General features: G+C 44.6%; 1 protein-coding gene across 2 annotated transcripts; it reads left to right on the top strand.

Annotated features, from left to right (window-relative positions):
* The first annotated feature begins 2,691 nt into the window (after positions 1-2,691).
* On the top strand, positions 2,692-19,310 carry CHGB (chromogranin B). 2 transcript variants are annotated; one of them, XM_048842523.2, is made up of 5 exons: positions 2,692-2,811; positions 8,794-8,837; positions 12,180-12,273; positions 14,766-16,561; positions 18,906-19,310. In XM_048842523.2, exons 1-5 carry the CDS (start codon positions 2,763-2,765, stop codon positions 18,987-18,989), a joined length of 2,067 nt encoding a protein of 688 aa, XP_048698480.1. In that variant the 5' UTR covers positions 2,692-2,762; the 3' UTR covers positions 18,990-19,310. The 2 variants fall into 2 exon arrangements, with proteins under 2 accessions (XP_048698480.1, XP_048698481.1); XM_048842524.2 differs by lacking the exons at positions 8,794-8,837; positions 12,180-12,273 and having other exon boundaries at positions 2,748-2,811.
* The last annotated feature ends 5,828 nt before the right edge of the window (positions 19,311-25,138 follow it).

Here is a 25,138-nt window from a genome sequence, read left to right as displayed (position 1 = left end):
TGTCTGGCGGGGGAGTGAAGGGGGGGTCTGTGTGTGGTGGGCGGTGGAGCAGGGGAGTGAAGGGGGGGTCTGTGTGTGGCGCAGGGGTGGAGGTGGGGAAGCGGGTCTGTGTGTGGCGGGGGAGTGAAGGGGGGTCTGTGTGTGGTGGGGGGTGGAGGTGGGGAAGCGGCTCTGTGTGTGGCGGGGGGGTGGAGGTGGGGAAGCGGCTGTGTGTGTGGCAGGGGAGTGAAGGGCGGGTCTGTCTGTGGCAGGGGAGTGAAGGGGGGGTCTGTCTGTGGCCGGGGGGTGGTGGGGAAGCAGGTTGTGTGTGGCAGGGGAGTGAGGGGGGGTCTGTGTGTGGTGGGGGAGTCAAGGAGGGTCTGTGTGTGGCGGGGGGGTGTAGGTGGGGGGTCTATGTATGGCAGGGAGGTGAAGGGGGGTCTGTGTGTAGTGGCCGGTGGAGCAGGGGAATGAAGGGGGGGTCTGTGTGTGGTGGGGGAGTGAATGGGGGGGTCTGTGTGTGGTGGGCGGTGGAGCAGGGGAGTGAAGGGGGGGTCTGTGTATGGCGGGGGGGTGGAGGTGGGGAAGCGGGTCTGTGTGTGGTGGGGGGGTGAATGGGGGGGTCTGTGTGTGGCGGGGGGGTGAAGGGGGGTCTGTGTGTGGCGGGGGTGGGGGTGGGGAAGCGGGTCTGTGTGTGGCGGGGGGGTGGAGGTGGGGAAGCGGGTCTGTGTGTGGCAGGGGAGTGAATGGGGGGGTCTGTGTGTGGTGGGCGGTGGAGCAGGGGAGTGAAGGGGGGGGTCTGTGTGTGGCGGGGGGGTGGAGGTGGGGAAGCGGGTCTGTGTGTGGTGGGTGGGTGAATGGGGGGGTCTGTGTGTGGCGGGGGGGTGAAGGTGGGTCTGTGTGTGGCGGGGGGTGGAGCAGGGGAATGAAGGGGGGGTCTGTGTGTGGAACGGGGGTGGAGGTGGGGAAGCGGGTCTGTGTGTGGCGGGGTGGTGGAGGTGGGGAAGTGGGTCTGTGTGTGGCGGGGTGGTGGAGGTGGGGAAGCGGGTCTGTGTGTGGCGGGGGGGTGAATGGGGGGGTCTGTGTGTGGTGGGCAGTGGAGCAGGGGAATGAAGGGGGGGTCTGTGTGTGGAACGGGGGTGGAGGTGGGGAAGCGGGTCTGTGTGTGGCGGGGTGGTGGAGGTGGGGAAGCGGGTCTGTGTGTGGTGGGGGGGTGGAGGTGGGGAAGCGGGTCTGTGTGTGGTGGGGGGTGAAGGGGTGTGTGTGTGGTGGGGGTGGAGGTGGGGAAGCAGGTCTGTGTGTGGTGGGGGGTGAAGGGGTGTGTGTGTGGTGGGGGTGGAGGTGGGGAAGCGGGTCTGTGTGTGGCGGGGGGTGAAGGGGTGTGTGTGTGGTGGGGGTGGAGGTGGGGAAGCGGGTCTGTGTGTGGCGGGGGAGTGGAGGTGGGGAAGCGGGTCTGTGTGTGGCGGGGGAGTGAAGGGGGGGTCTGTGTGTGGCGGGGGGGTGGAGGTGGGGAAGTGGGTCTGTGTGTGGCGGGGGAGTGAAGGGGGGGTCTGTGTGTGGCGGGGGGGTGGAGGTGGGGAAGTGGGTCTGTGTGTGGCGGGGGAGTGAAGGGGGGGTCTGTGTGTGGCAGGCGGGTGGAGGTGGGGAAGCGGGTCTATGTATGGCGGGGGGTGAAGGGGTGTGTGTGTGGTGGGGGTGGAGGTGGGGAAGCGGGTCTGTGTGTGGCGGGGGAGTGGAGGTGGGGAAGCGGGTCTGTGTGTGGCGGGGGGGTGAAGGGGGGGTCTGTGTGTGGCGGGGGGTGGAGGTGGGGAAGCGGGTCTGTGTGTGGCGGGGGGGTGAAGGGGGGGTCTGTGTGTGGCGGGGGGTGGAGGTGGGGAAGCGGGTCTGTGTGTGGCGGGGGGGTGAAGGGGGGGTCTGTGTGTGGCGGGGGGTGGAGGTGGGGAAGCGGGTCTGTGTGTGGCGGGGGGGTGAAGGGGGGGTCTGTGTGTGGCGGGGGGGTGGAGGTGGGGAAGCGGGTCTGTGTGTGGCGGGGGGGTGAAGGGGGGGTCTGTGTGTGGCGGGGGGGTGGAGGTGGGGAAGCGGGTCTGTGTGTGGCGGGGGGGTGAAGGGGGGGTCTGTGTGTGGCGGGGGGGTGAAGGGGGGGTCTGTGTGTGGCGGGGGGTGGAGGTGGGGAAGCGGGTCTGTGTGTGGCGGGGGGGTGAAGGGGGGGGTCTGTGTGTGGCGGGGGGTGGAGGTGGGGAAGCGGGTCTGTGTGTGGCGGGGGGGTGAAGGGGGGGTCTGTGTGTGGCGGGGGGGTGGAGGTGGGGAAGCGGGTCTGTGTGTGGCGGGGGGGTGAAGGGGGGGGTCTGTGTGTGGCGGGGGGTGGAGGTGGGGAAGCGGGTCTGTGTGTGGCGGGGGGGTGAAGGGGGGGTCTGTGTGTGGCGGGGGGGTGGAGGTGGGGAAGCGGGTCTGTGTGTGGCGGGGGGGTGAAGGGGGGGTCTGTGTGTGGCGGGGGGTGGAGGTGGGGAAGCGGGTCTGTGTGTGGCGGGGGGGTGAAGGGGGGGTCTGTGTGTGGCGGGGGGTGGAGGTGGGGAAGCGGGTCTGTGTGTGGCGGGGGGCGGGAAGGAGGCTCCGGCTCGGGCCCCGCCGGGGGGCTCCGTGACGCAGGCCGCGGGCGGGATCGCGCCGGATCCCGCCCCCCCCCCCCCCCAGCCGCCCGCCTGGTCGCGCCGCCCCCGCTCCCCCTTTAAATAGCGCGGCAGGGCGGCGGCGCGGCCAGAGCAGCCCGCGCAGCAGCCCGCGCCATGCCGCCCTTGGCGCTGCTCAGCCTGCTGGGAGCCGCCGCGCTGGCAGGTGAGTGCCTTCAGCACCCTGGAGAGCGGGCTGCCCGCAGCCTGCAGCACCGGGCACCGGACAGCTCCGCCGCACAGGGACCCCCGCTCCCGCGGCTACAGACCCGTGTGTGTGGGGGGGGGGGGCGCCCAAGACCCGGCCCCTCGGGTCGGCCGGTCTGTCTGGGCGATAGCTGGAGAGAGAATGTCACCCACCCGCCCCTCTGTTCTGCGGGTATCAGTCATGTAGCCACCCCTGAATTGTGCCCACCGTCAGTGGCTGGAGCTACATCTCCTGTGTACACAGAGTATGTATCCCACGAGGTGGGCATTCACCCAGGAAAGCTCATGCTCCAATAGGTCTGTTAGCCTACAAGGTGCCACGGGACTCTCTGCCGCTTTTACAGATCCAGACTAACACGGCTACCCCTCTGAGGCGGGAGAGCATATTGTGTGTACCTATATAGAGACTGTAGACTGCATGCTTCTTTTATATCTACACAGACACTGGTATCATGTATATATCAGTGTGTGTGTGTGTGTGATAGATAGTGTGAGCGCTTGCAAATACAAACACCCAAATTTGGTCATTTGTGGCTCAGATTAGAAATAACCCTGACTGCTTTAACTTTACTAGACAGACTGGACAGAAATTAGGACAGTTGAAAGTAATCAAAAATAAAGAGAGGAAATGGTCCCCATATTGGATTTAGGAGAATACAAACAGGTAATAGGTGTCTTTGTCTCTTCTCCAACTCCCATCCTATTAACTGGTTGAGATGTTAAAAAAAATGTCATTGTCTGGGAAAAAATCTACTATGTGGATTCCGTTTAACACGGTAAGTGAATTAAAACTTCGGGTAGATTTTTTGACAAAGTGGTGTTTGGTTTTTAGTTTATATTAGTCAGCGTACTCTTAAAAATAAAAAAAGAACAAAAAAATGTCCAACCAACTGACCAAAAAAACCTCTTGCTGTTGGAGGGAAATTTTACCTGCATTGAGAAGGGAAATGTTTTGTCCTGGAGGATTACGCCATCTGTTGAGATTTTGTCGTCATTTCTATCCACCCCACTTTAATTATTTAGATTGAGCATGGATGGCGGCACGTTGCCTCCTTACTGAAACTAATGGATCACTTGAAATCAAAGGATAGATTTATTTGCTGCAACTGTCAAACAGACCTGAATTCTGGAAAGGAGAAAACCTGCTAATTGAGTGGTTTATTTCTGTCAAATGGTCTGCGAGTTTGCATAGTCCTCTGCAAAAGCTGGACATGAAGACCCCTGGAGATTTAACAAGATGCTCAGAATGAACAGTACGACTATGGAGAGGTGCTTCGGCAGGCAACGGTTTCTATGTAATGGGTGTTGGCTAAATACAAGGTGTTTCTAGAAATTTAAAGGGAAAGCATTCACAAAAATCAATATACTCTTCATGGATGGTTAAGCAGTAATATTACATACATGGAATTCCTGTTAAATTTACCAATTAATTGTATTCATATGCCCGATTTTAGAAATCTTTAATATGTTAAAAGTAAGGATGCAGAAACATAGTGTCTTCTTGAATGGCTTTGCCAATTTAGCCTTTCATAAACCATATTCTTATTCTGTATTCTGCTTCTATTCATTTGGGATCTGATTCTGCTACCCTTACTCTCATTGTGTAGTACCCAATTCCTCCACTATTCCCATTGATTTCAGTGGGACTCATCACAGAGTAAGGTATTATTCAGAGTAAGCATCTGTTCACTGTAGTGCTTGGTAATCTTCCTACCCTGTTAACTGTATAATTAGTGCTAAGGATCAATTTTTTTAATACACCTTTTCCTTACACTACTCAAAAGCTCTACTCACCTTACACTACTCACAACCATCTGTTTACTTTATCTCTAGTATGACAATTACATTGACGTCTGAAGGTTTTTAGTCTAATTTTATGCAAAATAAGTTAATTAGAAGCAACTGGCAAAATATAATAGGGAGCTGATTTTAAAGTAGCAAAGCTAGTATTTTCAGGGAATAGAGATTTTTGTTCATGTTTTGATTTCACAGGTTTTTATATTAAACTTAACTCAAGCAATTTACATGAGCTCTATAACTAAAACCAAAATGAATATTTTCTTATACATACTACCTAATTTCATTAGGGAAATTTAAAGGCTAACAGTGCATTTCTGGGATATTATTATTTCAGGTTTAGATACACGAAGAGGCATCAAATGGAAAGCAGAGTAAACCCAGCTATAGAAGTGTAATACTTTCACAAAATGAACTATCTCAAGTGTCTTGTTGCTATAATAAAGCAGAAATGAAAAAGGAAGAGATAAATGCTTACATATAGGGCCTAATCCAAAAAGCTCAATGAAGACCATCAGAGTTGGTCCATTGCTTCACTGGGCTTTGGATCAGGCCTTTCTTGTATATTTTTATTTGGATGTGACATCACAGCCAACACTATGTAAATGCAATTTCTTATTTTGACTGTATAGCTTTCAAAAGTCACAGGGGTAAGTAAACTATAGGATTGGCAAGTCTTTTTTTTTTAAACTCACCAATTCCTGCAGCCTCCTGAATTTTATTTTCATTCCTACCAAACTTGGACTTATATGATCTTTGTTAAAAAAAGAATTTTTGCTTGAAATTTCCATTTCAGTCAGGGATTGTGCTGTCTTGAGTCATCAGCACTGATGAAAATTTGAAACAGTGACCTATCGGAGAATCTACATGGCTACAACAAAACAAGCATAAATTGATGCGAGTAAAACTAATGCTGATTTATGGCTTACTTTTTTGAAAGTGGTGAGCACTTGCAGTTCTCATGCTTTTAGTGGTATTTGTGATCACTCAACACCTTTGAAAATCAGGCCATCTGGTTTTCGTGGCCTAAACATATTTGATACAGGAGGGGGAAATATGCATATGATGTCTACCAGGTAGGTATTAAAAATAAAGTTAAGACAGTGTTTAAAATATAGGGTTTGCTTTTCTGTACTCTTCCTGATTTTGTTCCCACTTTATCAAGCTAGAGCTGTATACGTAAGAGAAAAGACATATAGGGCAGATTCACTGCCCTGCTCCAATCCTTTGTGCTGCTGAGGCAGTGAAAACATCTCCATCTCCCAAACAGCTACAGAACCTGTGTAGAAAGCTCCTACATGCACCCACTGCAACCCAGTGCAGGATGACTATATAGCCAGAGAGTGCTGTACTCCAGCTGTCCCCAGCTGGCAGCCAGTCCATTGGGACTCTTGCCAGCTGGCACAGGTTAGAGCAACCTACAGCAGGGAAGAACAGAGCAGATTGGCTGCCTGATGGCTTCCCCTCTGCTGCTTTGAGTGGATCTTCACCACAGCAGAGAATCTGCCTCGTATATTTTTTTTTCAGCTCTCATGTGAATTTGATATTCATTTTATTCCCCCATGGAGGGCTAATATGACAGTTGTCCAATATTCTCTATTTCTCCCAACATTGTTACGATGGCCTCACACCTTTTATTGGCCTTGGAATGTCATCTTTCATCATCAGACAAATGCTGCTTGCAGAACATTTATCTGCCCGTGACTCTTGGAGAAACTGGAGTTTTGGAATGACTGAATGGCACAGCGCTGTCTTGATTCCTATATTAACATGCACTTACTACTCAAGAGGCTGCATAGAGTTAGGATTGTTAATATTTTAAAGTGATCAAGGGATGAAGACATTTTATATTCTGTGTCTTACCAAATTAAACAAGTGTCAATTAGATGGGGTGCTCTGTGGCTGGATCATTAGAAAGGACACAAAACAGCCGCAGGCAACAGTTTATTCACATTTGTGCAGCAAACTTTGCAAGTGCTCCTATGTTTTCTGATGGAATGAGTCACACCAACTCACAAAGGTGAGAAGAGGCTATGAGCTGGATCATCCCCTCAGCTTACACATGATGAGAGGGGAAGCGCCACCTCCATTACACTGTTCTCCCCACACTGGGATCTAGGGGGTGACCCTACAGGGGGACCCCAAGCACAGGAGCCTCTACTGTACTTAGTGTGTGTGGAAGGGGGCAAGTGATGTGCTCTCCAGGGATAAGTTTTAATAGGAACTGGAAAGCTGCCACATACCCTGCAGGACATTGTACGGTGCCACATTTCCTGTTCTCTCTCTCAGAGATAGTTTCTGCAACAGGTCACTGAGTGTATGCCTGAGGATGAAGGTAGGTTTAGATTCCAGCACCATCAGTACTGTGGTTATTTGGTATGTTATTTCTTCCTGTTACTTAAATAAATAACCTGCTTCAGTCAGCCCCAAATACTAATGGTGGAGGAGTGTGATTAGCCTTAAACAGCACCCTCGCCTGCACACCAACTGGAGTTCTGTTAGAAATGATTAGGTAGGGACTTATTACAGTTTGGAGCTGCATTAACTACTTCTGGGTCCCCTCTAGGGCTTCAACTCTGGAGTCATAGGGGAAAACCAGCCAATGGTAGCACATCTGCTATATCCATACTGCTGGATGTAGAAGGTAGGCCATTGGAGCTACAGAGATTCAATCATGCGTGAAACAGACTCCTGACTCTACAAACCCATATACCATGGGGTTGGAAGGTCTTGCTCCCAACTGACAATGCAAAACCACAGACTCCTCTCTGCTGAGTGGATGAAGTCAGCCTCACAGAATTTGCTGGTTCTTTTTGAGGGGGGGCAGACTGGCTCAATTTTCTCTTAGGCTGCTTTATTGTGCCCATCTTCTAAATCCCACCAGTCATAGGGTCAAAAAGAAGGCAACAGTTGAGTTGAATGTGATCTTTATTTGCATTACTATACACAATATGGTGAAGCAAAGGAACAGAGACAGGCTTCACTCCAAAGCCCCTTGCTTCTGCATAGTTATGTCTGGCTGGCCACCTTATCTAATTCCATCTCTGAAAAAACCCAGAGAGAGTCCCATTCATGTGATTCTACAAGGTTTATTATTGGACAGTAACAATGCTTGTTAAGCAGTAAAAGAGCCTATTGTAGCACTAATGAATGAAATAAACAGAGTAAAAATGATCTATTCACACTCAGCAGCTCCTTCACAAATGTCAACAGCTTGGGACAGAGTCACTAACACTTGTGCATGGCAGTGTTAATTATATCTTCCTGGTGCTAGCCTAGTCTTGATACCCTTGGCGGGAGAGGGGAGGGAATTCTGCAACTTCCCTCCCTTGGGAGTTAGCAGCCTCCTATGCAATGGCCTGGAGGGGAGCAAAGAAGAAACTTTGCTGGATCAACCCATCTCCATGACATCTTGGCTATACATTTTCCCCAACAAATGCCTCAGCGTTCAAGCTTCACTCAACCTCTGGAGGTCCCAGTTGGAGGGGGCATGATGGCTGCTTTCCATTCCCAAGTTTGGGCTTCCAATCCTACTCAGAGCTCTGAGTGTCTCCACAGCAGACCTTCTGCACCCTACCGAGAAGTTGGAGTAGAAGCTGAGAATGAATACGGGGCCCTTAAAGTGGTCACATCTACATGAGATAACTCACTATACAGCTCTTTAATTGGCCCTCACATGATCAGAAGGGCAATGGCTTTTCTGTGTTTCCTTCTTATGCTAGAAATGTCAACAGCAGCCACAGAAATAACATGTGGGTTGAAATGTGTTGCCGAACTATGAGAATATAAATCTGAGCTTCAAACATTAATTAAAGCCACACAATGCCCCGGGGAGAAAGCTATTCTATGCTGTTACAAATGGGCATCTCTCAGAAACTAAATCACTTATTCAGAGTCACATAATCACTCAGGAACAGACAAGGGAATAGAACCCAAAAGTCTAGATTCCAGTTTCCTGTTCTCTAATGCCAGCCCACAACCCAGGCCAGCAGGTACTTTAGATAGGTATAATATAAAATAACTCTTGGCTGCACCTGCAAACAGCCGATTTGAGGTCAATTTGCCCAATGACTCTGGTCAGTAAGATTAATGTTGGCTTTTGTGTTGTATGAATCCATGATATTGTAAATTTTCCCCCTTCTAGGTGTCAGTTCCATGTCAATGGAAAAAGACCATGTTGAAGAAATGGTGAGTAGCCATATCCCATAAAGTGTTGTATGTAGAAAGTTTCAATCAAAAATACTCTCCACCAATTTTTAACACTTGGGGTAACATTTTCAAAAGCACTTAAGTTACATAGGCACCTAAATCCCATCAGCTTTCAACAGGCTCCTTAAACCCAGAGTGTTAAAAAGATATTTAGGCACTGCTGCACTCAGTGTTGCAATGCCTAACTGACTGAGGAGCCTAAATCGCCTTTGCAAAATGGATTTAGGTGCTTAGAAGCCTAAATCCCATTGTCAATAGGATTTTGGCTCCTAAGAGCTGAAATCCCTTCAGAAAATTTTGTTTTCAATGCCTAACTGACTGAGGATCCTACAACAGTGTTGAAATCCCTTCAGATAATTAGAAGCTTTAACTATTAAAAAACAGAAGCCCTGTGTGTTTTGTTATTAGCTCCAGAAAGCCCTTAAAATTACATTACATTGTTATGTAGGGAAAAAGCTATTTTAGAACATTTAGATTTTTTTTATTTTTACATTTTATTAGTTAATTTTCTTTTCCTTCAGAGGACTATACAGTTGAACTCTTGCTACTAAGAATCAGGCATTATATAGCACAGACTTGGGAAAAAAAGTACTTATTGAGACTCAGTATCGCATTTCTGAAATAACTGGCTATAAAACATGTGGCATATACAGAATATATAATGGTGTGATCTGGTTTGACTGGCACTCCCGAGACATGTGGTCACCCCAAACTCAGCCAATAAACCCTTTACAGCACACCACATCCTTGTACATACTCTACAACATGATAGCCAGGAAAAAGATGTTTCTATGTTCTGGTTTTTTAAAGTTATTTTTCTAAAGGCTCCTGTTTAACACCATGTGTTGTTTATGACAGTACTTTGCACTTCTATGGAATATTTACTGTAAGGAACTCTATAAATGAGTGGACGCCTCCCAGGCATTCCCTCGTGGCCCCAGTGCAGTCCTACAAGTGGCCCCTCATCTCAGTTTCCCTTTTAAGTCCCCAGTTACTCTATGGACGCTTAGCTTCCAGTCCATACAGAGTTTATTAATAAAACAGTTGAAACCCCCCCAAAGCATAATTCAGATCACCTCAGTGCAAGTAAAAAGAAAAGGAGTACTCGTGGCACCTTAGAGACTAACAAATTTATTTGAGCATAAGCTTTCGTGAGCTACAGCTCACTTCGTCAGATGCATTCAGTGGAAAATACAGTGGGGAGCTTTATATACACAGAGAACATGAACCAATAGGTGTTACCATACACACTGTAACGAGAGTGATCAGGTAAGGTGAGCTATTACCAGCAGGAGAGCGGGGGGGGGGAGGGGGAGGGGGACACCTTTTGTAGTGACAGCTCCGGAACCTGAAGCAAATACTCACCAGCAACCACACAACAGAACCACTAACCCAGGAACCTATCCTTGCAACAAAGCCCGTTGCCAACTGTGTCCGCATATCTATTCAGGTGACGCCATCATAGGGCCTAATCACATCAGTCACACTATCAGAGGCTCGTTCACCTGCACATCTACCAATGTGATATATGCCATCATGTGCCAGCAATGCCCCGCTGCCGTGAACATTGGTCAAACTGGACAGTCTCTATGTAAAAGAATAAATGGACACAAATCAGACGTCAAGAATTATAACATTCAAAAACCAGTCGGAGAACACTTCAATCTCTTTGGTCACTCGATTACAGACCTAAAAGTGGCAATTCTTCAACAAAAAAAACCTTCAAAAACAGACTCCACTGAGAGACTGCTGAATTGGAATTAATTTGCAAACTCGATACAATTAACTTAGGCTTGAATAAAGACTGGGAGTGGATGGGTCATTACACAAAGTAAAACTATTTCCCCATGTTTATTCCTCCCCACCCCCGCACTGTTCCTCAGACGTTCTTGTCAACTGCTGGAAATGACCCACCTTGATCATCACTACAAAAGGTCTCCCCCACCCCACCCCCCGCTCTCCTGCTGGTAATAGCTCACCTTACCTGATCACTCTCATTACGTGTGTATGATAACACTCATTGTTTCATGTTCTCTGTGTATATAAATCTCCCCACTGTATTTTCCACTGAATGCATCCGATGAAGTGAGCTGTAGCTCACAAAAGCTTATGCTCAAATAAATTTGTTAGTTTCTAAGGTGCCACAAGTCCTCCTTTTCTTTTTGCAGATACAGATTAACACGGCTGCTACTCTGAAATCAGTGCAAGTAGTCTCTCAAATTCACATGTCCTCTGCATCATTGACATAACACATACCACATTCTGGCACCTTACGTCACACCTGGACTCTGTCAGTCCTCCTTTGTCCCTCTGCCAGGACAGCGGTCCCAGCTCTTCCCGCTAGGGTGCAACCCCACTCTTCCTAAGGGGAACCCCCAGACTCTCTGCTGGGAGTATCGTTGGCAGGGAAGCATTCTGCACTCCCCTCAGCCCTCTCATTGTTCCTCAGGATCCAGCTCTCCAGCAAGGAGACATCAGCAAGGAAGCTGCTTCCCCTTCCTTCTGCCTTCTCTGGCCTTTAACTCCATCTCAGAGCCAGCAGGCATCTCCCTCTGCTAATCCTCCTGCCTTCAGCTCTCCGGCTGCGACTCTGTGGCTGGGCGATGCCAGGCAGCAAACCCCTCTTGCTACTCTTCAGCCTTATCCCAGGAACCACCTTCTCTCTCTGGCAGCTCTCCTCTCCTACCCTTCCTGACTCACCTTTCATAGCCTCCACTTGCTGCCTTGCCCTCTTAATTGGTCCAGCTGGGAGCCTGTGGACCAGAATAGGAGAGCTGAGCTCAGTTTCATTGAATGGGCCAGCTACCCTGTTATGACCTCAATGTGATTTACAAATTAATTAATTATGAGTCACCTGAGACACAGGTGATTTGTGAAGTAGAGCCAAGTATTAAAACCAGCCCTCTATTCAAGCCACTGGACACATTCCTTCTCTTTTTAAAATCATTTTACCAGTACAAATCCTAAATGTTGCAGATATTACTTATTATTTGTATGCTAATAGTGCATAGAAGAGGAGATCAGAGCCCCATTTTGCTAGGCACTGCACAGATCCATAACAAAAGGCCCACCTCTGAAGAGTCTGTTATCTAAGTAGACAAAAGGTGGGAGAAATGAACCACCTATCGACATGGAACTGAGGTGCAGAGAGATGAAGTGACCTGCACAAGGTTACACAGGAAGTCTCTGGTAGAGATGGGAACCCAGATCTTCTTGAGTCACAGCTAAACATCTCTCTGATAATGCATGATTGGACATATGCAGAATTTTAAAAAGTTTTACACTTGAACTGTGCTTTTCTCCAACTACTGCTTCTTCTAGGTAACACGATGTATAGTGGAAATTCTCTCTACCGCTCTGTCTAAACCAAACGCTCCACCAATAAATCCTCTGTGCAAAGATATCCTTAAGAAGAGTAAGTGCAATACTAAATGAATTTGAGATGCTCATTGAATCAGTGTCATTGCTGAGGAAGAGAATTTGGTAGATGTGACAATTTTATAAACACAATGACTTTACGATGTGTTCTCATTTTATAGGGCAGATGCATTTGCCATTTTAATTTCATGTCTAAGAAAAATGTCTTCAAGGTTAATAGTACTTCTTAAAATATCATCATTTTTGTTTTTTCTGAGCTCTGAATCCAAACCATATTTTTCAAGTGTTATGAAAAGCCATTGTTTGTTTTTCCAAAATGCAGATATGAAAGGAAGTAATTTTGCAACATGAACAGTAGAATTACTGACCATGAAAAAATAAGTTAAGACCCTGTTCTTACTGATAAGTCATCCTTAAAGTTGAGTAATCTTTTTTTGTGTGAGCAATCCCGTTGAAGTGGGACTACACATGCAAGTAAGGAATACTCAGAAGAGTAAAGGGTGGAGGATTAAGTCTGTTGTCGATAACTCTAGCAAAATAATGTTCAGAGTGCATTCTACCCAGCATTACAAACACCTGAATATTATAGGGCACACTCCTCTTCCTATTGATTTCAATGTCAAAACTACCATTGCCTTCAATAGACAGAGGCCTGGGTTAATTTAGGCTGGCCTTGAGCTGGTGGCTAACAATGGATTAAGAATCCCAGGCTAAACCAATCATCTGGCCAGACAAAAGACAATAAAACAAATAACTGATTTCCTATGCTTAACATCTCTTGTGAAGCATGAGAAAATAGACGAGTTTTTCAGCAAGCCCTGAAGAGGAACAGATTTGGGCTATTTCTGACAAAACAGAGAATGCATTGCAAAATGGAAGGAGTTTGCCAGCAGCTGCTCTTTAAACCAGCAAGGCTCCAGCTTGAGTGCTTTTGCTGATGACAACTGTGTCAGTGTTACATTGGAAAGAAGCAGTGTTTCAAGTAGGCAGGTACCAGCCTATTCAGGGGTTCATATCCATCCCGAAACTACTAGGCAGCCAATGCTGTGTCCAGAATTCAGAGCCCTGGAGGAATGCTCCAAGGAACTGAAAATTATCCTCCCAGGTCTCGTGCTAGTAGCAAATCTCCTCAGGGTCAGTCATGGAATTTAGCACAAAGAGACAGGCATAAACCTGCTTGCATAGTTTATTAATAGCTATAGTGAACGGTGGCTAAAAACTTAACAGTGTGGCAAACTACAGGACTTGTTTTTTTCGTCTTTCCAACTGATGTTTAATTTACAGAAAAATAAAAAGACTGGAGCTTACCTATCAAGAAAAGCAATAAAAGTCCACATTTGATACTTCTCTCAGTAGAATGATAATCCGCAGCTTAGCACAATGATTAGAACATGGTGATTGTCATTGCTTTTCAAACACAGCTGGCGCAAATTTGGCTGAGATTTTAAAAAATCAGGAGTGATTTTGAATGTCTCAATTTTTGGGTGGCCAATTTGAAGCCCCCTAACGCTGCCTGATTTTCATAAAGGGCTGAATTTCAAGCCCGTTTAAGGGGTCTCAAGTTGGAAATCCAAAAATTGAGGCATTCAAAATCATTAGTCCTTTTTGAAAATCTTGGCCTTGATTATAGCTCTTTAAGCTGAATGTGCTTATCCTTACTACTGTATCTAAGACCCAAACTGATAGCAGCTTGGACACCTTGCATTCCATTCTTGACATCCTGTTATATAATTTCTTGTTGGCATATGTATTAGCTGTCTTCTGCTAAGGAAGAACAATTTTTGTGATGTTAGAGGATGCTATAAATGTAGACAGACCTCTTTCTAGAGCACCAAGAAACACAGATGCGGTCTATACAAAGTAAGACATATTAAACTGTGATGTTACAATCTGCATATCTTCAAGTTTTTGATTCTGATCTCACTCACACAGGTGTAAATCGGGAATATCTCCACTGAATTCAATGGAGTTACACCATACCATGTGTACATATAATACTATTACAACTGATATCAGAATCAGGCTCTTATTTAATATTTTGGAAACACCACAGAGTGCGAGATTTAAGTCTAATAACTACAGTATCATAACTTGGTATCACTTTGGTACTATGCATTCAAAAACCTTGAAAGATTTTTCTATTTGCTTTGAGTATGATGTTCATTCTATATACCAGTCACTTTATCTGGGCAATTTGGAATGGTCTTAGGGTGCATGAATTGGAACAATTAAGGACTGATTTTGAAAGATGGTCTATATCTCCCATTGACTGTAAAGTGAGCTAAAAGTGCTTAGTATTAGAACTGGTTGAAAAACACCAGCAAATTAAAAGAAAAATGAATGGCAATTTTTAATAGTTTTTAGAAAGGTTTGACCAGCTTTAAAAATACATTTTATTTATTTTTTTTTTGCATAAAAAATTCAATGCAACCAATTTAGCAGCATCAAAAACTAGTCCTCTTATTCTGAATGAAGAATGTTAATGAAGAGTTGGGTTAACATTTTTGAACATAATTTTTGTTTTTGTAGGCGGCAGGCATAAAGCAGAGAAGAAAAATGAAAACGAGGAGGAGCAGCTTGAAGTGAGGCATTTGAAAGAATGGTCGGAGGATGAAAAGCATCAGCATGCAAGTGTAGAGGAAGAGAGAGGTCAGAAGGAAGCAAATGAAGAGAAACACCATCATGAGGAAGATGAGAGCAGGGGAGAGGAGGAAAAACACAATGGGGATAGTCATTCTCATGAGAGTAGAATCCATAACGGAGAAAAAAAGCACCATCTGGACATAAGAGGTGAGGAAGAAGAGGATGATGAGAATAGCTATAAGAGAAATAACCACAGTGAAGAAGGAAGCAAAGAAAAGAGGCATCATGCTGAAGAGTCAGGAGAGCTTCCAGACAAAAGGTCTCACTCTGTAGCTAAAAGCATGGAGGAACTCTCTCCTGGGGATGATAGACATTCTGTGAGTCACAGGCACTCTGAGGAAAAGATGCACAGCAATGAAAAGAGAAGCCATGAAAGGGGGGAGGAGGAGGAGGAAGAGGAGGAGGAAAGCAGCGAAAGGAATCAGCATGAGTCTAAGGAACACGGTTCCTACCAGTACAGAGGGCGTGAAGAATCTGAGGAGAGTGAAGAAGCTGAGGAAGAAAAACGGCACTACCAAGCAAGACATAATCACAGAAAGCACAGAGTGGGCGACTCCTCCAAAGAGAGGCGAGATCACGAGGGTGAGAAAAGGAACTCGCTTGAGGAATCAAATGAGGAAGAGAACCGATTCTGGGATAAAAAGAGCCACTACCAGAAACACCATTATGAAGAGCCAGAGCATCATCGTGAGGAGAAGAGGAATTATTATGGGAAACGCAGCTCTGAAGATGTGGAGGAGGAGAATAGGCACGCCGGCCGCGAGAGCGAGGAGTACAGAGAGCAGAGGGTACAGAACAAGGAGAACAGTGAAGAGGAAGACAAGAGGCACCACCTTAGTGGGGAAAGCGAGGAAGAACGACATGAGAAAAAGAGACACCACGATGAACCACATGAGGCAGTGAGACATCACTATGAGGGGAGGAAACACCACAGTGAAGAGAGTGAGGAAGAGCTGGATAAGTACCATGGTCACAGCAGCAGGGATGAGAAGAGACATCATGATGAGGGCAGACGCTACCTCCACGACGGGGAAGATGAGGAGACACACAAGCTGCACAGCGGAGAGAGCAAAGGACAGTCAACAGGGCACTACAGCACTGAGAGGGACAGCAAGGAGAAAAGGCACTATCCTGGCTACGACGAGGTGGATGCTGAAATAGAAAAGAGACATGACAGTGAGGATCAGAAACAAGACAATGAGGATAGTGCGGAGAAAGTGAGGTATGGGGAGAAGGAGTATAAGAGTCACTTCCCTGCAGAGAATGAGAAAAGAGCCGCAATTCGGTACAGTCCCTTCTACGACCGCCTACAGTGGAAAAGCAAGCACTTGGACAAAAAGGATAATATGGGGGACCAGATTCTGGGGAGTGAACAGGAAAGTAGACCCAGCCTGAATGAGAAGAATTTCTTCCCTGAATATGACTATGACTGGTGGGAGAAAAAGCAACTTCTGGATGGTCTGAATCACGGGCACGGCGAGAAGAGAAATCTCGGAAGGCTCCGCAAACCTGATATAAAAAGACAGTATGACAGAATGGATCAACTCGCCCAGCTTCTGAATTACAGGAAGAAATCAGCTGAATTTCCAGAACTGTACAATTCTGGGGAAGACCTAAAAAAGCGTCACATGATCAGGAGCGACAAGGGAAATCTCAGCCAGAGGCCTCTGACGGAAGAGGAGGTACGTGTTTATGAGTTTCTATGAAAAGAAAAGTGACACTGATATTACTTAACAAGCTCAGACTTTAGCTCCACCTACAAAAATGATATCATAGAATCATAGGGTTGGAAGGGACCTCAGGAGGTCATCTAGTCCAACCCCTGCTCAAAGCAGGGCCAATCCCCAATTTTTGCCCCAGATCCCTCAATGGTCCCCTCAAGGATTGAACTCACAACCCCGGGTTTAGCAGGCCAATGCTCAAACCATTGAGCTCTCCCTCCCCCCAGTAGAATCTCAGAGCGAAACATCACAAGAAATGTACTGAAATTTCATTAAGGGCCAGGTCCTGATATAAATCAGAGTGGCTTGACTGAATTCAGTGGAGCTGTGCTGATGTGCACTTCCAGAACTAATTTTAAAGGCACATTACACACATCCTCACAGTCTCCAAATAGTCTAATTCCCCACATCAGGACACACACAGATTGCTAGATCTCACAATATGCTCCAGTCCAGCCATTTCAATGCATGTTTGCAGGTAAGAGCAGAATGTCAGCACACATCAGATGTATGCAGCTGAATTGGTGATGTGTTGCATCTACCTGGTATCTTTGGCAAGAGGGAAGGAGGTAATAGGAGTTGTGTGCACATGGAATAGAGAACAATCCTCTTAATATACAGCAGTAGATGCGTAAGAGTTTCCCTGGGAGGAATTTGATTTTGTATGTGAATTTCCATATTGTGCCATTTATGTGTCTCATAAAATAGAACCACAGTGTAATCTTTGTTGTGATCACAAACTTCCAACGAGCTTGCCTGGATCTTAACCTAAATATGTGTGATCTCAAGCGGTTAGGATTAGCAACATGTGGAATACTAGCACAGAAGTTCATAAAGAAAGTAGCTAGCATAAGACTTAAAAGCTGATGGACTTATGGTTTGGCCTCAGAGCACAAAACAAGTATACTGGGGACATTCCCTTAGTGTGGTTAGTGAAGTACTCTGGATAGTAGTAGCAACAGGAGATTGCACATAAATTGGGGAAGGTGCTGTATGATAGAGAGGCAGTTGGCATAGAGTAAATCCTGTTTTTAAATTATGGTAATAGTCTGATCTCCTGTACAGCCATATTTTTGCAGAATATACCCCTTCTGTATTTGGACACATGACATACACTGTTTGTCCGGGCAATTATTGAACGGAAAACAGTGCTGTGAAGCCAGACGTAGAGTGATTTCCACTATCCTATAAATGTGCAGTGATCACTCAAACTAACCACTCACTCTAGACAACTAAATAACTTTACATCAATATTTATAGTATAAAAGGAATTTCTGACAGTAAATAGTGGGAACTACAAGGGAATCCTGCAGCTATTGAGGTACCTTTATGTATGGAAGGGAAAACTGGCAAGTTATGAGACTATTGTACATTAACTGTTTATCCATCTACCTAATCTATTTCTTTACCTTGGTACAAATACGATCTTCCACCACAGAATTTGAGTGCCTCACAGCATTTTAAAAAGGAAGAAGAAACATCAGCTACATAATAATCAGAAATGTACAGTCATCATTAGGTCATCAAGTGCACCCTAACTCCAGAGTCTGACCCTATTCAGGGCTCCTTACTAGAGCTGGGCAACCCCCCTTTTTTTTGTTCGACAATTTTGAAAAGTGAAAAATAAAGTTGTTGGTCAAAACAATTTTTTTTTTTTAATTTTCAGCAAAGCAAAGAGACAGAAAATGTCATTTTGGGTTGAACAAAATGTTCTGTTTTGACAAAAAACTGTTTCACTTTGATAACTTTTACATTTAAAAAAATTAGATTGTTAGCTTTGAAGCGAAGTCATTTCAAACTGGAAAAAATCAACCCATTTAATTTTGAAAATGACAGAATAAATCAGATTTTCTTAAAAAATTTTTTTTTTTGCGGGGGGGAGGGAGTGTCAGAAATGTTTTTGAAATTAATTGTTTGGTGAAAACACAAATTTGAAAAACATTTTGGGTTGCCAACTCAGCATTTTTCCCACTAAAAAAGTTAGTTGAAAAAAATTTCGCCCACCACTACTGCTTGCCCAGGCAAAAATACCATTCAGGTTAATGAGAGTTTTGCCTGAGTAAACAGTGCTGACTTTGGCTCTATTTAGTTCAAATAGGAATTAATTCAGGAGAGTTCTATGGTTCATGTTATGTAGGTGTTCAGACTAGATGATTCACAGTGGTCCCTTCTGGCTTTATCAGCTCTGAATCGAATGGAGGTGTTTTTGAGTAAACATGTCTTAGTCTCTATTTTTTGTAGTACAAAAGAACATTTGCCTACCTGTGCCATGCCCTAAAATGATCTTGGTTTCAATGCTTCATAGGAAAAAGAGCTGGAAAATCTGGCTGCTATGGATTTGGAACTGCAGAAAATAGCTGAGAAGTTCAACGATAACAGGAGGGGATGAAGACTGTGTATATTTCAAAGCTAGGTGTAGCTTTATTTACATAAAATACCTATATCTCTTGGTAATTCACTGCCACTGAAGTGTTATTTACCCTAAGACAGGAAATGCAGTTTACTGTCCACTGAAGTGTAGTGATTTACACAGCTGGAAATGTCTAATTTGCAGTTATGCTATTGAGATCCAACTAGCATGAATTCTAGGACATAAACTTACATGTAAGGCAGATATTTTAATATGCTTGTGGAAATAATTGTATTTGTGTTCTTCAGAAATATATTTGTTTGAGTTTGAAATAATAAAAACATTGATCTTGGACCAGAATCCTCCTCCTGGCTTGACTTGTTTTGGTCTAAATTTTGTGGATTATTTTCAAGTAACCCAGATCAGACAAACAGATTAAATAAAACACTGAAATGTAGTTTCTGGATGTTATTTCTGAAGGTTGAAATAGAACCACATGCACATTTTCTTTATCTTCTAGATAGCAAGAACATGCAAAACATGCCAGAACCTTGATGGTTTGCACCAATGACTCAAATTCATTGTCAGTATAATAGAGCCGGACTCACCCGGCAGCGCCTCCTGCTGGTTGTCCTTGGGAATTAGCTCATCAGCCTCTGGAGCGCCCTCTGCCATCTGGTGATCTGCCTTAGCGCCGGCCCCAGTCCCTCCCAGGACCCGGTGCCTCCTCCCACTGGGGTGCTGCCCCCTGGCAGTAAACCCCAACGGGTCTCCCCTCCCCGCCCACTATCCCCACCTTACCTCAGTCTAGGCTGCTGCCAGTCATCGCTTAGCCCCACGCCCCGGGGCAGACTGCAGTGTATCAGCCACTCATCACAGGTGAGGGGGGTTTGGACCTGCTGCCTCCTTGCAACCCCAGTACCTAATAGGCCCTAATCTAGGCCTGGCAGCCTGGGGGTTTCCAGGCCGGAGCTCCCCTGCTCCCAAGGCCTTTCCCCCTCAGCCCTGTTCCAATCTTGATACTCCCTCAGGTCCCTGCAGCCAGGCCCTTCCCTCTCTGAACACAGAGACACACTCTAGCTAAGGCTTCAGCCTAGCAGCCCCTTTATAAGCCCAGCTGTGGCCTGATTGGGACATGGCCCAGCTGCAGCCATTTCCCCAATCAGCCTAGCTTCTCTTGCCCTCAGCCCTGGCTCTCTCCCAGGGCTGGCTTTTAAGTCCCACAGGGCAGGAACAGGTAACCACCCTACTATGGTCAGTAAATTAAATTAGTTTCAGTAAATAAGTTTTGCAACATTATTGTATCAAACGCATGTGGTTGTTTATTTTGGTACTTTATAATGTTTAATTGTGTTAAAACATGCACTGCTGTAGACTGTAAAAGTAGGACCAGATTATACCACACTTGTTCAAATTGAGTAGTTCCTTACTCTGGGAGTACTCTCATTAACTTAATTTGTGTGAGTAGGTGCTCCCCATTGTAGGGGTTACATCATCTCATCCATAATTTCTCAGTAATAGAGGCCGCACATCACACCACACTAGTCATCCTTTGCACACAAGTGCCAAATGATAAAGCGCGTGGATTAGGAGAGTTTTAAATGGGCCAAGTTCCTCAGTGAATGAGCAACGGGTACAGGGCTTGGATCTCCATAATACAGTCTGATTCCTTGCTAAGAACAACGAGTAGCAGGGCTGTAGAAACAGCTACTCATGAATCATATGGCACCACACCACAGCACAAGGAATTTCCCCTTAAATAGCTTCAAGACAATTTGTATGTCTCTAGCTCAAGTTTAACCAGTTTATCTAAATTAAAAAAAAAAAAAGTTGTCATGACAATGTCTCTTCACTGTGTAACATGGGGGAGGGATACACTTATTTAAAGTGTGACATGTTGCCTGACTGTATCACAGCATATGTTCTGCTATTTTAATCCAACTAGCCATCTGCTTATTAAAATATTTCAGCCTAAATCTAACATTGCAAAGCAGCTCAAAGCAAAACTACATTTGAAGGTACTCCTGCAAACACTTAGGCACATGCTACTCGCACTGAGTTTAATAGGACTACTCAAGGGCTTGAGTCTGTCCCATTTAAGTCACTGAGGGTGAAACCCTGGCCCCATTGAAGGCAAGGGCAGTTTTGCCAGTGACTTGGATGAGGACCAGGATTTCACTGGCAGATGTGTCATTGACTTCAATTGGAGCAGGAGCAGGCCCTAAATGCGTAAATATTGCAGGAAGAAATGAGTGGTCTGCATGCTTCTTTCAGACCTTTAAAAAGCTGATAAGGTGCCAGACACAATTATTTAATTATTTTCTGGTGGATTGATGCTAAATAAACTGATATTATCAACCCTAAGTATTCAAAAATCAAGCATCAGGCCCCAAAAGTCATGGTTGACTTAAAAATTGATACTTTAAAAGTAAGTTTCTGGTTCTCTCTTATTTGCCTTGTAGTACACGTGCACTTAGGGTTCACATTTTCAAGTTTATTCTACAGGTTTCAGAGTAGCAGCCGTGTTAGTCAGTATTCGCAAAAAGAAAAGGAGGACTTGTGGCACCTTAGAGACTAACCAATTTATTTGAGCATGAGCTTTCGTGAGCTACAGCTCACTTCATCGGATGCATACCGTGGAAACTGCAGAAGACATTATACAACCCTGAGGGCTAGATAACTTTCATTTTAAAAAGTAAGATGAGATGATCAGGCATTAAGAACTCCCCTCCAACTCTAAAAATCACACATTAGCAAAATTGAAACCATCAATGTACAATTGCAAAACACACTTAGAACAGCTCCAACTACAAACTTTTCAGTTCCTGAAAGCTTTTAAGAGGTTTGCTGTCATCTCAACACCAGAGAGTAGCCACTTATCTTTTGCATCCTGCCATTTCTTGGTCATTTAAGAAATGTTAGTCAAAGAAATGCATCCGATGAAGTGAGCTGTAGCTCACGAAAGCTTATGCTCAAATAAATTGGTTAGTCTCTAAGGTGCCACAAGTCCTCCTTTTCTTTTTGCGAATACAGACTAACACGGCTGTTACTCTGAAACCAGTCAAAGAAATGTAGTTTGCCACTGAAACCCTAGCTGTGGAAAATAAGGATGCTTCCACTTGATGTTGCAATGCTGCATTTAGTAAAGAACTCCCATGCTGTAACGCAGTCCATGCTTACTCTTTCAGCTCTAGCAGCTATGGCCTCTAGTATTACTGACCTGGAGTTTTCTTTGACAAGTCTGAGGATGCTAGCCAGCAAAAATGGAATTGCTCAAGTGGCTCCATTTGTCTCCTCAAGATGTAGCACGGGATAGGACTCAGAAGTTGCTTGCCTCCTCCTCTCACACAAGGTTCTATCCAGCTCCATTCTGCCAACCTCCTGGTCAGCATATATAATTCCTCAACACCCAGGTCTGTGCCACCATTTCATCAGACCCAGGGAAAACAGCTGACATACTTCAGTGTCCAGACAAACCTGAAGCTTGAATGAGAGAGAACTGGTTGAGATTCATCCTGGCTAAGGCTGACAGGAAAACCACATGCCATCAGTGCACTTTCAAGAGAGATCAGACCACCATCTTCAGTGCCTTCGAACTGAAATACAAAGCCCACTTCTACTATCTGGAATGTGCCAACTGCAACTGGCAGCCAGCTAAACTCTGCCAATCAAAACAAAAAAAATCGATTTTCACAAAGCCAGTTCTGCTCTGTGACAGTTTTTTCCCTGCCAAAATTCAACGTTCTAGCCACAGGTGTTTCGGCAGCAGAGCTGTTTAAAAAATATTACACTTAAAAAAAAAAAAAGTATTTTTTCGCTCTTGTTAAAAAAACCAGGACAACTATTTTTACACAAACTTTTTTTAAAAAGTCACCCTCTGGCAGGGAATAGGCCTGGACTATTTCATTTAGTTATGCACACCTGAATGCAAGTTCTTTAGCAACCTGAACTATAGATCTGTTAGCACTGAAACTCTAAAGCAGCACACCAGCTCTTGCAGCTCAACAACTGATCCCCAGTAAAGATTTCAGCAAGGCATTCAGGCTTATCTTGACAAACGTGAAATTACTAGACCCATATGACTAGCACCACCTGAACCAGGGTTTCTCCTTGCCGCAGCCTTTGCAGTACTTGTTGGTCCTGTAGCCCACATTCCTCTTATAACATGGACAGTTCTGTTTTTCATAACATCTCTCACGTTTATCCCCCCTTCTTCACTTCCTTTACTGTCTACTGACCACTTTGTCACAATCTAACCGTATCAATTTACTGTGTGCTGTGGACTTTAGGTTTATTGTCTACGTGACCAGTACTACACCTAGGTATCCTACCCTCTATTTTTTTTTTTTAAAGCGTGGAAACGGAGTTCTTTTCATGTCATCAACTTGATTTTCAATACGTATCAGACACACACAAACCTTATGTGCTGTAATCTAATTCTTCACAGTTGCTCTAAAATTCCCTTAAAATTACACAGTAAATTGTAAAATTGTGAAGCCCAAAATACACTAGCAGGAAGCTTATGCAAATTGTAGCAACTATAATTTATGCCTTAGTGCTTTACTCTCCAAGACAGCTTTTAAGACTTTGTTATATGTTTATATGATAATCAACATGCGTGGACATTTATCAGCTACATAATATGCACAGATGCACTTCAGTTGTCCTAATTTGATATGCACTGTGTTTCACGTATTACATTATGCATAAAATTGTTGGTCTGAAATGCAACATTCCACTTGACTGCTAATATATGTCTTATATTAAATGAATACTCATATTCTTCTTACAAGCAGCATTAACACTTGGGGAAAAAAGGATTATGGTGAATTTTAAAATTAGGTAATGTGGTTCAGTGACAGGAATTAATACTGAAACAGATTGTCAGACAGTGTCTAATGCAAATGAAATCAAGCTAATCTGAGGAATCTGGTTTTAAATAAGTAATTTCTCTCTGTGTTCATGTTTCAGTCTCTTCTACAACCAATTTATTTTGTCACTGAACTATTCAAAGTATCAGACAGCATTTTTTCTTGAATTAGGACATCTGCATGACAATCAGCATTACATCCTGTTTCTCATGTTTCAAATGGGGTAATCCAGTTTCAAAGATTAGGTTAGGCAATCAACAGTACCTTAATATTGATCACTTATACAGAGACTTACACCTTCACAGTACTGGAAAAACAACTAATTAAGCATCTCAAGAACTCAATGAATGTGGCAGGTAGGTACCAGTTATGTCTTACAGGTGGGGAAATTGAGGCATACCGCAATGGCAATTTAAACCAACATCACAATGCAGGAAGCAAATGGAGTCAGGATAACTAATGAGCCCTTAACTTCCATCCCCATATCCATCACTCTGGGTCAGCCTGCCTCACTTAGCAGTAATATATATATGCAATAATTTTAAGCATCTTTGAAAATCTCAACCTCTGTCTTCACTGAATTCAAGTGCATGTGTGAGATAAGGAATTCACCCCACTCTCTGCCCCAAAAAAGTCCTAGAAAAATTAGATTAGATTAAATTCAGCAAGACTCTTTTCCAGATAACTAATTAAAAGGACATTAAGTCACATACTGGAAAATTTTTTTTACTGCTGATTTTCTATTTGTAACACTTAAAATTACTGAAAGATTAGAGGGAACCATTCTCTTTTTCAGTTTACTTTGTGCATATGCCAGCACTTTCTGCAGTCAATTTTGTCATTTCCCCAACATAGTCAGTTTCTTCCAGTTTGTATGGGTCTTTCACTCAGTAACAAGGCAGAATAGGACTGTAAAGGCACAAATTAGCAAAGGGACCTGGAGGCAAAAAAAGCTCAATCTATTGTAGTCATTTTACTTATGATTAATAAATATATATATAACTTCTTTAAAATGCATACTTTATATTTCGATTAGATTATTAGCTAGTAGTATGCCATAAAGTGTTTACCTTGTCAAACTGTGTGCAACACTTTACATTTTAATGTAATCTAAATATTTTTTTAAAATACCTGAAATATAGCTTCCATCCCTGAGCTCTGATTCTCCATTAGGATCTGGAGCCTTGGAATCAAGCAGAAGCCTGCTTGGAGACACATGGGTCTAGTGGTCCATGCTACTGGTTCCTGATACAGGATTTGGGTGGTTTTTGTGTCATAACCTCCCTTGCCCCCACCCAAAAGCTTTTTCCCCAAAAA

The sequence above is a fragment of the Caretta caretta genome, chromosome 3 (assembly GCF_965140235.1).
Source record: "Caretta caretta isolate rCarCar2 chromosome 3, rCarCar1.hap1, whole genome shotgun sequence".
In the NCBI taxonomy this organism is placed as follows: Eukaryota; Metazoa; Chordata; order Testudines; family Cheloniidae; genus Caretta; species Caretta caretta.
This window is presented reverse-complemented; position numbering and strand designations above follow the sequence as displayed.

Excerpts from the sequence above, each read along its gene's own strand:
- CHGB (XM_048842523.2), top strand. The coding sequence starts at position 2,763 with ATGCCGCCCTTGGCGCTGCTCAGCCTGCTGGGAGCCGCCGCGCTGGCA. Across the intron at positions 2,812-8,793 it reads GGGAGCCGCCGCGCTGGCAG|GTGTCAGTTCCATGTCAATG; the intron begins GTGAGTGCCTTC and ends TCCCCCTTCTAG. Across the intron at positions 8,838-12,179 it reads AAGACCATGTTGAAGAAATG|GTAACACGATGTATAGTGGA; the intron begins GTGAGTAGCCAT and ends TGCTTCTTCTAG.